At 38.0% G+C, this 14,035-nt stretch overlaps 1 protein-coding gene across 6 annotated transcripts in view; it reads left to right on the forward strand.

The window, feature by feature from the left end:
- CROT (carnitine O-octanoyltransferase) overlaps positions 1-14,035 on the forward strand; it is a 75,429-nt gene that overhangs the window by 40,956 nt on the left and 20,438 nt on the right. For 5 of the 6 annotated variants that reach the window (XM_067746116.1, XM_067746117.1, XM_067746114.1 and 2 more), the window contains 4 exons: positions 3,702-3,825; positions 5,327-5,405; positions 5,495-5,588; positions 5,710-5,829. In XM_067746116.1, coding sequence (XP_067602217.1) covers positions 3,702-3,825; positions 5,327-5,405; positions 5,495-5,588; positions 5,710-5,829 — 417 coding nt within the window. Of the gene's footprint in view, positions 1-3,701; positions 3,826-5,326; positions 5,406-5,494; positions 5,589-5,709; positions 5,830-6,641; positions 6,700-14,035 lie in introns of those variants that run through there. The other variant, XM_067746115.1, reaches the window with a different exon arrangement.

Genomic DNA, 14,035 nt, shown 5'->3' on the forward strand with positions numbered 1-14,035 from the left:
AGTCCACACATCTGTGAATTAGAGATAGGTTGGATTTTGTCAAAAGCTTTTTCTGTATCAATTGTGATGATCATATAGGTCTTTTTCTTCATTCTATTAATGTAGTATATTATGTTGATTTTCATATGTTGAGCCATCCTTGCATTCCTGGGATGAATCCCACTTGGTCATGGTGTATCATCCTTTTAATCTGCTGCTGAATTCAGTTTGCTAGTAATTTGTTGAGGATTTTTGCATCTATATTCATAATGGATATTGGTCTATAGTGTCTTTTCTTACCGTGTCTTTTCTTGCAGTGTCTTTGCCTGGTTTTGGTATCAGGGTAATGCTGGCCTCATATTATGAGTAAGGAAATGGTCCCTCCTCACCAGTGTTTTTGGAAGAGTTTGAGAAGGATTGGTGTTAATTCTTTAAGTATTAGAATTCATCAGTGAAGCCATCTGGTCCAGGACTTACCTTTGTTGGGATTTTTGATTGCTCATTCATCTTGTTACTTGTTATACATCTAGCCAGATTTCTATTTTTTCTTGAGTTAGATTTGGTTGTTTGTGTGTTTCTCAGAATATGTCCATTTCATCTAGGCTCTCCAGTTTATTGTATACAGTTCATAATATTCTCTTACAATCCTTTTTATTTCTGTAAAGTCAGTAGTAATGCCCTTTTTCTCATAGTTGCTTGTAGTAATTGGAGTCTTCTCCCTTTTTTTCCTTAGTGTAGGTAAAAGCTTGTCCATTTTGTTGATCTTTGCAAAGAACCAACTGTTGGTTTAGTTAACTTTATGTTTCATTTCTGTATTTTGTTTATCTCTACTGTAATCTTAATTTCCTTTTTTGCTGACTTTGGGGCTAGTTTGCTTTTCTTTTTTTTTAGTTCTTTAAAGTGTGCAGTTAGTTTACTGATTTGAGATCTTCTTTAGTGTAAGTATTTAGAGCCATAAATTTGCCTCTGAACAGTGCTTTTGCTTCATTCCATAAATTGTGGTATGTTCTACTTTTCATTCATCACAAGGTGTTTTCTAATTTACCTTCTGATTTCTCCCTGAACAATTGGTTAGGAATTTGTTGTTTTATTTGTACATATTTGTGAATTTTTCAGTTTTTCTTTTTATTGCTTTTTAGCTTCATCCCATTGCCTTTGAAGAAGATACTTTGTATGATTCCAATCTTTATAAATTTATTGAGACTTATTCTGTGGCCTAATATATGGTCTATCCTGGAGAATGTTCCATGTGCACTTGAGAAGAATTTGTATTCTGCTGTTCCTTAGTGGCATATTCTATATATGTCTTTTAGGTGTAGTTATTTATAGTGTTGTTCAAGTCTTCTCTTTCCTTATTAGATCTTTCTACGTGTTTTATCCATTATTGAAAGTTGGGGATTGAATTCTGCAGCTATTGTTGTAGAGCTGTCTAGTTCTCTCTTCAATTCTGTCAGTGTTTGTTTCATATATCTTATAGCTCTGTTGTTTGGTGCATATATTTTTATAGTTGTTATATATTGATGAATTAAACCTTTTATCAGTAAATAATGTCCTGTTTGTCTCATTCATCCTTTTTACTTAAAATATATTTTGTCTGATATATATATACAGCCACTCCTAATGGAAAAAAAAAATGTATAGCCACTCAAACTCTCTTTTGGTTACTATCTTTTTTCATCATTTTACTTTTAACCTCTTACTGTCTTGGTTTCTAAACAGAATCTCTTGTGGACAGTATATAGATGATTTTTGTTCATCTTGCCAGTCTCTGCCTTTGATTGGAGAGTTACTGATAAGGAGGGAGAATTCTGCCATTTAGCTGTGTATTACATGTTTTTGTTCTTCAATTCCTCCATTACTTTCTTTTTTGGTAGTAGTGATTTTGATTTTTTTTTTGGAGTGTACCATTTTGATTTCCCTATTCTTTCTTTGTATTTTTTAAGCCATTTTCTTTATGGCTACCTTGGAAATTACATTTAACATCTTAAATTTATAACAACTTAGTTTGAATAATACCAGCTTACTTTTAATAGTATACAGACACTGTGCTTTTATCCATCTCTGTACTGCCCTCTTTATTTTATCACAGATTACATCTTTTTACATTGTGTGTCCATTAACATAAATTTATATTACTGTTTTATGTATTTACCCTTTAAGTAAAAAAACTGTTAAACATTGTTGTTCTATCTCCCATGTTTCCAATAAACTGGTAGTTAGATTTGGCAACTTGAGACTAGTAATCGATTATTTTTATTATTTTTTATAACAGTAAGTCAAATAGTATTATTTGTTTCCTATCGCATCCTGTTCAGATGGAGGGTGAGTTCAGTTGTTAGTCAACATCCATTATAAAGTTTCCTCCCTGATTTTTTTACCTAATGGTTTTAGTGGCCATTGATGATCATTACCAAGATCTATTATTTCATTACAGGTTGCAGAGTAGTGATATTTTGTCATTCATTCTTACTGCTTTTATCTTTGTTTTTTAAAGAATGCTATTTTAGTGGTGGTTTAAATTTTTATTTACACTTTCTCCTTCACATTTTGAAAGGATACTATTTCAGCTCAGGAAGACAGTCTTATAGACACACTGAACAGAGGAGGCTCAATAACTGCAGGAATTCCCTGGTGGTCCAGTGGTTAAGACACGGTGCTTTCACTGCCGTGGACCCTGGGTTCAATCCCTGGTCAGGGAACTAAGATCCCACAAGCTGCGTGTCATGGCCAAAAAAAAAAAAACCAACTGTTTGAGCCCTCTTAATGCCCACGTTCAGACCTTTTACTCTTCCGTTTGATTGCTTTAACTCTAAATTCCTATCACCAGGAAAGTAAGAGAGCTTTGTACCAAAAATTGTTGTATCATTCTCCACCCCAGGGAAACAGTCATCATTCTAGGGAACTTCTTAAATAATGCTTTTACTTAATTCTAGAGTCATTCATGTTCTGTACGAGGAAACTAAAGGCCAAGGACTCTATTACCCCGTATCTTAGTAGCTTAGAACAACAAACAGTTATCATCTCACATTTTCTGTCTGTCAGGAGTCCAGGCACAGCTTAGCTGGGTGCCTCTGGCTTCAGGTCTCTTGTCAGGTTGTAGTCAGGGTGTCAGCCAGGACCGTGTCTTCATCTGAAGGCACCCCTTAAAGAGGATCTGCGTACAGTCTCACTCACATAGTTATTAGTAAGGTTCATTTCCTCCCAAGCTGTTGTCCAGAGGCCTCTCTGTTTCTTGCCACCTGGGCCTCTCTACAGGGCAACTCCCAGCATGGCAGCAGGCTTTCCTCAGAGTAAGGAGATGAGAGAGCTCTCTTTGTAACCTGATTTCAGAAGTGACATCTCATTACTTTTGTCACATTCCTTTCATTAGAAGGAAGACACTAAATCCATCCCACATGCAGCGTGAGGGGTTACACCAGGGCATCTGCAGGAGGCAGGGATCACTGGGGGCATCTCAGAGGCCACCTGCCACAGATGCCAATGTTCACAACCTGACAGCAGCCAAGCCTTTGAAACATTTCCTGTTATACCAGGCCGCAATACATTTTGCTCTTTGATGTTGAAAACAGCCTCTTTGTTATTGAAAATCTCAGTCGTAGTCTGTATTGTAGAACTTAGTCTCTGGCCAAAGCCAGCTTTATTAGGTGAACTCTCTTTGTAATATAACATTAGAGCACTTTCTTTCTCATGATACATTCTCTTATTTTCATTTTTTCTTGTAGCCCTGGTTGCTGCTATGAAACAGCTATGACAAGATACTTTTATCATGGCCGTACAGAGACTGTGCGATCATGTACAGTGGAAGCAGTCAGATGGTGCCAATCCATGCAGGATCCTTCTACCAGTGTGAGTATTTGAAAAGAAAAAATTAACAGGATTTGTCTGTTCTAAAGGAAACTTGGCTCTTAAATAACTAACTTCTTCAAATCCCTGGATCAGTAAAATATTTTCAGACCTTTTTCTCCGGAAACTTACAAACATTTCTTCATTTGCCAGTGAAGTGTATATACTTGGAAAGAATAAGAAACAGGGAAGACCTGATAAGAAGCCCATTTGTGTCATTTTCTAGGCAAAGTAACTTCAGCACCTTGAGTATTTCACTACTGTTGATCTACCTTTGGATAACACCCATAAAATGTAGACTCTCCCAAAGTGCCTTTAATAGGAAGCTTTTCTTGATGTGGTTGAACATTTTTGAAATCAGATTTTTTGTGTGTGTATTAGAACCAGTACAGCTTTATATGTTTTGTTTTATACTTGAAGCATTTGCACAAAAGGGTAGTTGCTTCCCACTATTTTGGTATTGCATTTGTTTCTTTAGTTTTGATTGACATAGTTATGTATATGTTAACCTATTTTAATTTCATAGAGCTGCTTCATTATCATTTTTGTACAACTATGCTTTAGTTTTGAAATCGTAATCGCTTCTGTCTTTACACTTGTTGATGTCACTTCTGTGCTGCCCACAAGTTTCTGTTTTCTCGTTCTGGGAAAGAAATAATCAAGTTGCAGGGCATATAGGAAAGAAAAGGCAGAGGAAGGGGGTAAGGGTTGGGGGGACGGATAGATTGGAAGTTTGGGATTGACGTATACACACTGCTATATTTAAAATAGATGACCAACAAGGACCTACTGTATAGCACAGGGAACTCTGCTCAATATTCTATCATAACCTAAATGGGAAAAAAATCTGAAAAAGAATGGATAAATGTATATGTATAACTATATCACTTTGCTGTACACCTGAAACTAACACAACATCTTAATCAACTATACTCCAATATAAAATAAAAATTTAAAAAATAAAGGCTGTGGAAGAAGTGAGCAAAAAGACAGAAAAGTTATACATCTCAAGGTCTTTCTCAGAATCTTTTTTCTCTCCAAAATTACCCAAATTCTAATTACTTTTTAAAAAAATTAATGAACGAATGCATTTTTTGGCTGCGTTGGATCTTCGTTGCTGCGTGCGGGCTTTCTCTAGTTGCAGCGAGCGGGGGCTACTCTTTGTTGCGGTGCGTTGGCTTCTCATTGCGGTGGCTTCTCTTGTTGCAGAGCACGGGCTCTAGGCGTGCGGGCTTCAGTAGTTGTGGCATGCAGGCTCAGTAGTTTTGGCTCGCGGGCTCTAGAGCGCAGGCTCAGTAGTTGTGGCGCATGGGCTTAGTTGCTCCACAGCATGTGGGATCTTCCCAGACCAGGTCTTGAACCCGTATCCCCTGCACTGACGGGCGGATTCTTAACCACTGTGCCCCAAGGGAAGTCCTGCCTAATTCTAATTACTTTGAGCTCAGGTTTTTTGTTTGGTTTCTGTACAGTTTGTTATTGAAGTATCTCTTGATTTTTAACACAGCTTTTTGAGCAGCAGCACAGGATGTTAGAAGCTTTTGCAAAACATAATAAAATGATGAAAGATTGTTCAACTGGAAAAGGTACGTATACTGGTTTTTTTCTGACTTAAAAGAAAATTCTCTTGTGCTGAAGACATTTTTCTAACTTCAGGTTTGGGGTTTTATTGCAGGATTTGACCGTCATCTGTTAGGTCTCTCACTCATAGCAAAAGAGGAATGTCTCCCTGTTCCAGAACTCTTTACAGACCCACTTTTCTCCAGAAGGTAATATAATGTAGTGTTTTGTAACCTCATCAGTTTCTTTCTTCCTGAATGTTAAAAGCTTTTCAGAAACAATGTAAGCTTCTGTAAGCCTAGTAAAATATCCTTTCTTTGTGCCATGCAGTGGAGGAGGTGGAAACTTTGTTCTCTCAACAAGTCTGATTGGTTATTTAAGAGTCCAGGGAGTGGTGGTTCCCATGGTACACAATGGCTATGGATTTTTCTATCATATCAGAGATGACAGGTGAGGCTGCTTTTTGTATTATTTTTTATTTTAGTATATTTTATTTGCATCTATAAATTTTTTTAGAATAGTATTTTATTTATTTTATTTTTTTTACATCTTTATTATTCTTAACTGTGCTCACTTTTGTTGTTTTTGTCTTTCCTACACTATGATTCTGATGGTGTTGTCATCTGTCATGGGCAATTATTTTTTACGACTTAGGCGTTTAATGCGTATTTGTTTCTCTTTCCTGCTTTTGAGACATTTGGCAAATTAGTCCTTTAGGTGTTTATGCAGAGCACTGTTTCAGGTTGACTCAGTGATCACATCATCATCCTCCAAAATCAGTACACATATTACCATATTTGTTCTACCCAAGGTATTTGATGACAAGTTCAGATAAAATTTGATGGTCTGTAAATACGTGGTGGTTAGTGTGGTCATAGACAATACTAATGAGACCAAGACAAGAGACAAGATCAATTAATTTGTGTTCAGAAAAGGATGTTTTACCAATTCAGATGCATTTCATTTTGGTTGTGTGGGGTTTGACTTAAATTTGTGGAAAGAATGAGAAAGAAAATACTAAAACCTGGTAGGGTAAAGAGAGGTGGAGAACAAGGTAATAGCGAATTGACAGAAAGGCTTGGAAAGTCCCCTTTCACAGAGTGTGGCCGTCTCTTCACAGGGATCTGTCAGAGCTTGGGAATTTAGATAATGGGGCTACATATAGCACTGTATGAATAAGAAGAGAGCAGGCTTAGAGGCATTTCAGGTGGAATGTGAAAAATGGGAATAATAATATGTGTGACACCTTATCTTTGATAAAGGAGGCAAGAATATACAACGGAGAAAAGACAGCCTCTTCAATAAGTGGTGCTGGGAAAACTGTACAGCTACATGTAAAAGAATGAAATTAGAACACTCCCTAACACCATACAGAAAAATAAACTCAAAATGGATTAAAGACCTAAATGTAAGGCCAGACACTATCAAACTCTTAGAGGAAAACACAGGCAGAACACTCTATGACATAAATCACAGCAAGATCCTTTTTGACCCACCTCCTAGAGAAATGAAAATAAAAACAAAAATAAACAAATGCGATCTAATGAAACTTAAAAGCTTTTACACAGCAAAGGAAACGATAAACAAGACGAAAAGACAACCCTCAGAATGGGAGAAAATATTTGCCAATGAAGCAGCTGACAAAGGATTAATCTCCAAAATTTACAAGCAGCTCATGCAGCTCAATATCAAAAAAATAAACAACCCACTCCAAAAATGGGCAGAAGACCTAAATAGACATTTCTCCAAAGAAGATATACAGATTTCCAACAAACACATGAAAGAATGCTCAACATCATTAATCATTAGAGAAATGCAAATCAAAACTACAGTGCGGTATCATCTCACACCGGTCAGAATAGCCATCATCCAAAAATGTAGAAACAGTAAATGCTGGAGAGGGTGTGGAGAAAAGGGAACACTCTTGCACTGCTGGTGGGAATGTGAATTGATACAGCCACTATGGAGAACAGTATGGAGTTTCCTTAAAAAACTAAAAACAGAACTACCATACGACCCAGCAATCCCACTACTGTGCGTACACCCTGAGAAAACCATAATTCAAAAAGAGTCATGTACCAAAGTGTTCATTGCAGCTCTATTTACAATAGTCAGGACATGGAAGCAACCTAAGTATCCATTGACAGATGAATGGATAAAGAAGATGTGGTACATATATACAATGGAATGTTACTCAGCCATAAAAAGAAACGAAATTGAGTTATTTGTAGTGAGGTGGATGGACCTAGAGTCTGTCATACAGAGGGAAGTAAGTCAGAAAGAGAAAAACAAATACCATATGCTAACACATATATATGGAATCAAAAAAAAAATTGTCATGAAGAACCTAGGGGCAAGACGGGAATAAAGACACAGACCTGCTAGAGGATGGACTTGAGGATACAGGGAGGGGGAAGGGTAAGCTGTGACAAAGTGAGAGAGTGGCATGGACATATATATACTACCAAACGTAAAATAGATAGCTAGTGGGAAGCAGCCACATAGCACAGGGAGATCAGCTCAGTGCTTTGTGACCACCTAGAGGGGTGGGATAGGGAGGGTGGGAGGGAGGGAGACGCAAGAGGGAAGAAATACGGGGACATATGTATATGTATAACGGATTCACTTTGTTATAAAGCAGAAACTAACACACCATTGTAAAGCAATTATACTCCAATAAAGATGTTTAAAAAAAAAAATCAGATGTGGCCAGATGTGGCAAGGCACCCCACGGTAACCAGAGCTCTCACCCTTGGTCCACTCTGAGGCTGCATTCAGTGTTTAAATGCAATGCTAGGAGACCAGTTCCAGTCTGCTGTACATGATGGAGCGATAAAGTTTTACTGAAGATTTTTTGGAGGAGATGTGGAAGAAGAGTGACATTGCATACCACGTGGCAAACATCACAGCAGTTCCCTTTAAACATCTATGTTCCACCGGAATTTCCTCTCTAAATATCAGCCTTCTGGGACTTCCCTCGTGGTCCAGTGAGCAAGACTCCGTGCTGTGGTGCTCCAAGGACAAGGGTGTTTCAAGGACAAAGGACGACCCTGCCTGAAAACGTTTCAGCGTCACACCCCCTACTGGACTCTTAATCACCCTCCCCACCATGTTGCGATGGTTATGAAATTCCTGAGGCCACCTGGGCGATGGGACCTGTCCCAAATAAGGAAAGGCATCTGCCCTGTCCCACTCCCACTCTATAGAAGGAAGGTATATATGCCTCGACCAATCAGTAAATGAAATTTTCACCTTGGACCATTCCTTTGTTCTCTGGCTGTAAAAACTGACTAATAGCACATGTTCGAAATAGGAAGTCAGCCCACTGTTCTGGCAGCGACCGTTCCCTCTAATAACTTCTGACTTCTTTAAAAAAAAATGTGTGACATAGTTCAGTTTCTAAGGTACTGTTTTTCTATTTTTCCTTTTTTAAAGAGTTTACATTCAGTGTTATTTTTTCAAAATTTTATCATCTGTCCCCATGTCAAGCGTGATTTGTGCGTACCAGGGGTGCTTGTATTTGTTGGCATCCAAGTCTTAGATGATGTATTCCCAGAGTATTCAGTGTCTGTACATTAATCTACAAATTGAAGGTTGAATGATGGATCTTATTAGCCATGTTTATCCTTTACCAGGTCCAAAATCATCATCACATACAGAGAATAACTAAAGGATTCCAACATATTCTCTGACAAGTCGTGGATGTTACATTGCATGCAGTGATAAGAGTTTAAGCCAGATATGCCTCAGCTCTTTGACTTTTTGAAAAATGTATTTTTAATGATCCTGGGACAGTTTCCATTCACTTATTCAGGAAATATTTAATGAGAACTTAAAATGTGCCAAGGATTGTTTTAGGTGCTAAGGACACAAGACAGACAAAACCCCTCTCTTAAAGATAGTATTTTCTACTTGGGAAACAGGAACAAGAGCAAACAAATAAGCAGGATAACTGCAAATAGTGACGACGGTTGTAGAGCAAATAATCAAATTGTTGTGGTAATAGAGACAAACTGGTAGAGTCAGAGCACTGCTTTATATAGTATGTGGTCAGGGAAGGTGTCTGAGGGAGGGATGATGAAACTGAGATGTTAAGGATGTGAAGGAATCCGTCATACGAATAACCAGGAAAACAGCTCTCCAGAATCTGGTCCCTGCTTGCTCTCTCCAACTCTGCCACCCTGGCTGGGCCACCGTCTTCTCCCACTTAGGTCGCTGCAACAGGTTCTCTGCGGTCTTCTTGCCGCCACCTGTCCTTCCCTACAGACCCTTCTCTACACAGCAGCCCTGATGGCCAAATGGAACTCAACTCGTATTGTTCTCCTACTCAGAACCCTCCGAGGGCTTTTTCTTTCACTCACGCAAGATCCAAAGTCCGCCTGAGAGACCCTACATGATCTAGGTCTCATCTACCTCTCTGACCCTGTCTCCTACAAGGCTGCCACTGATTCCCTTGTACCTTGAACATGCCACGCAAGCGCCCTCCTCAAGGCCTTCACGGTCATGATTTCCTCGGCTTAGTAGTCTCTTCCTTGAAATACGTGCAAGGATGACTCCCTTATTTCAGATAGGTATTTGCTGTCATCTGAGAGGCCTTCCCTGACCGTCTAAAATAGCATTTTTCCCCCTTCCCTACACACACCTGCTGCATTTTAACCACCGTGTGTGTGTGTGTGTGTGTGTGTGTGTGTGTGTGTGTGTATGTGTATGTACTTATTTGCATGTTACCTATCTTTCCTTCCTAGAATACAGTCCCACAAACATGGTCTTTGTTTTTGTATCCCCAGCTCTGTAACCATACCTCATAAATATGTTGCACTCAGTAAATGTTTCACAATGACTTTGTTGTTTAACGTAAGCATACAGGTGTGAGGGTAGGGAAGAGCTTGGAATTTTAAGGGACAGAGGCACTATGGCTCTACATTAACAATTGAGTGGGAGGGTGGTAGAAGAAGAGATTGAAGAGCAGTAGACAAGAGCTAAATCTGGTAGGGAGGGCAGTGTTCTCAGCCCTGAGTGCACATGAGAATCACCTGGAGAACTTTAAAAACAGCACTCCTGGAGATACTGATTTGGTTGTGGTGGTCAGTTGATGTAGGGCCTTGTAACATGCTAAGGAGTCTGGATTTTCTCCTAAAAATAATAGAAAGCATTTTACCAATTTTAAGCATGAAAGGTACATTTTATTTACATGTGAAAAGGATCCTTGGCTGTTACGTGCAATATAAATTAGGTGGTCAGTACTATGAGCAAGAATGAGATGAAGGAAAAAAAAATGAGATGAAGGAAATCAGGAAGCATGGATGATACATTGAACGAGGCAGTTGATACTGAGGGTGGAGAGCAGTAGAGGTATTTGAGAGGTATTTTGGAGGTAGAACCAGTAAGATTTACTGATGGATTGCTGATTCCGATGGTGGCATTTACTGGGATGGAGAAAATTAGAGGGGAAATGGCCATGTTAGGGTAGAATCAACAATTTTGTTTTCTACATGGTGACTTCAAGATTTCTGCTAATACAGGAATTTATTATAATTTATATACAAGAGAATATGCCAGTAGGCAGTTGGATATATGTTTGGAGTTCAGAAAAGAGGTCAGATCTCGAAGTGTACATTTATGAGTCATTACTATGTATACACCCAAAATAGTTTTTAAATGAAATAACAATACATGGAAATTCTCTGAAAGGAATTTTTTCATTCACTATTAAGCTTGAAAATGTGTGACCTAAAGAATATTAGTTTACTTTTGAAATAGCATTTTATTTTATTTTATTTTTAGAACTACAATGCCATGTTTATTGTGAAGTGAAATTATTTGTTAGAGGAATTAATGAACACCCAGCATGTGGATATTTGGGCAATAATTTATTTTTGGAATTTTATTTTTTTATACAGTAGGTTTTTATTAGTTATTTTATGCATATTAGTGTATATGTGTCAATCCCTATCTCCCAATTCATCCCACCATCCCTCACCCCCCCACTTTCCCCCCTTGGTGTCCATATGTTTGTTCTCTACATCTGTGTGTCTGTTTCGGCCTTGCAAACTGGTTCATCTGTACCATTTTTCTAGATTCCACATATATGCGTTAATATACGATATTTGTTTTTCCCTTTCTGACTTAACTCTGTATGACAGTCTCTAGGTCCATCCACGTCTCAACAAATGATGCAATTTCATTCCTTTCTATGGCTGAGTAATAGTCCATTGTATATATGTACCACATCTTTATCCATTCCTGTTGATGGGCATTTAGGTTGCTTCCATGACCTGGCTACTGTAAATAGTGCTGCAGTGAACACTGGGGTGCATGTGTCTTTTCTGAATTACGGTTTTGTTCTGGGTATATGCCCAGTAGTGGGAATGCTGGATCATATGGTAATTCTATTTTTGGTTTTTTAAGGAGCCTCCATACTGTTCTCCATAGTGGCTGCTGTATCAGTTTACATTCCCACCAACAATGCATTTGGTGGGAATGCACTGTTGCATTCTCCACACCCTTGCCACCATTGGTTGTTCGTAGATTTTCTGATGATGCCCATTCTAACCGATGTGAGGTGATACCTCACTGTAGTTTTCATTTGCATTTCTCTAATAATTAGTGATGTTTAGCAGCTTTTCATGTGCCTCTTGGCCATCTGTATGTCTTCTTTGGAGAAATGTCTACTAAGGTCTTCTGCCCATTTTTGGATTGGGTTTTTTTTTTTTTTTTAATATTGAGCTGCATGGGCTGTTTATATATTTTGGAGAAAATCCTTTATCTGTTGATTCATTTGCAAATACTTTCTCCCATTCTGAGGGTTGACTTTTCGTCTTGTTTCTAGTTTCCTTTGCTGTGCAAAAGCTTTTAAGTTTCATTAGGTCCCATTTGTTTATTTTTGTTTTTATTTCCATTACCCTGGGAGGTGGGTCAAAAAAGACTCTTTATGTCAAAGAGTATTCTTCCTATGTTTTCCTCTAAGAGTTTTGTAGTGTCCGGTCTTACATTTAGGTCTTTAATCCATTTTCAGTTTATTTTTGTATATGGTGTTAGGTAGTGTTCTAATTTCATCCTTTTACATGAACTGTCCAGTTTTCCCAGCACCACTTATTGAAAAGACTGTCTTTTCTCCATTGTATATCCTTGCTTCCTTTCTCATAGATTAGTTGACCATAGGTGCGCGGGTTTATCTCTGGGCTTTCTATCCTGTTCCATTGATCTGTATTTCTGTTTTTGTGCCAGAACCATATTGTCTTGATTATGGTAGCTTTGTAGTATAGTCTTCAGTCAGGAGGTCTGATTCCTCCAGCTCCATTTTTTTCCCTTAAAATTGCTTTGGCTATTTGAGCTCTTTTGTGTCTTCATACAAATTTTAAGATTTTTTGTTCTAGTTCTGTACAAAATGACATTGATAATTTGATAGGGATTGCATTGAATCTGTAGATTGCTTTGGGTAGTATAGTCATTTTCACAATATTGATTCTTCCAGTCCAAAAACATGGTATCTGTCTCTCCATCTGTTTGTGTCGTCTTTGACTTCTTTCATTACTGTCTTATAGTTTTCTGCATACAGGTCTTTCACCTCCTCAGGTAGGTTTATTCCTTGGTATTTTATGCTTTTGCTGCAATGGTGAATGGGATTCTTTCCTTAATTTCTCTTTCTGATCTTTCATTGTTAGTGTATAGGAATGCAAGACATTTCTGTGCATTAATTGTGTATCCTGCAACTTTACCAAATGCATTGATTAGCTCTAGTAGTTTTCTGGTGGCATCTTTAGGATTATCTATGTACAGTATATATCATCTGCAAACAGTGATAGTTTTACTTCTTCTTTTCCAGTTTGGATTCGTTTTATTTCTTTTTCTTCTCTGATTGCCGTGGCTAGGACTTCCAAAACTCTATTGAATAATAGTGGCAAGAGTGGACATCCTTGTCTTGTTCCTGACCTTAGAGGAAATGCTTTCAGTTTTTCACCATTGAGAATGATGTTTGCTGTGGGTTTGTCGTACATGGCCTTTATTATTTTTAGGTAGGTTCCCTCTCTGCCCACATTCTAGAGAGTTTTTATCATAAATGGGTGTTGATTTTGTCAAAAGCTTTTTCTGCATCTATTGAGATGATCATATGGTTTTTCTTCTTCAACTTGTTAATATGGTGTATCACATTGATTTGTGTATGTTGAAGAATTCTTGTGTCCCTGGGATAAATCCCACTTGATCATGGTGTATGGTCCTTTTAATGTGTTGTTGGAGTGTGTTTGCTAGTATTTTGTTGAGAATTTTTGCTAGTATTTTGTGGAGAATTTTTGCATCTATATTCATCAGTCATATTGGTCAGTAATTTTCTTTTTTTGTAGTATCTTTGTCTAGTTTTGGTATCAGGGTGATGGTGGCCTCGTAGAATGAGTTTGGGAGTGTTCCTTCCTCTGCAGTTTTTTGGAAGAGTTTGAGAAGGATGGGTGTTAGCTCTTCTCTAAATGCTTGGTAGATTTCACCTGTAAAGTCATCTGGTCCTGGACTTTTGTTCGTTGGAGGATTCTTAATCACAGTTTCAATTTCATTACTTGTGATAGGTCTGTTCATATTTTCTGTTTCTTCCTGGTCAGTCTTGTAAGGTTATACTTTTCTAAAAATTTGTCCATTTCTTCCAGGTTGTCCATTTTATTGGCAT

The sequence above is a fragment of the Pseudorca crassidens genome, chromosome 8, assembly GCF_039906515.1.
Source record: "Pseudorca crassidens isolate mPseCra1 chromosome 8, mPseCra1.hap1, whole genome shotgun sequence".
Classification (NCBI taxonomy): domain Eukaryota; kingdom Metazoa; phylum Chordata; class Mammalia; order Artiodactyla; family Delphinidae; genus Pseudorca; species Pseudorca crassidens.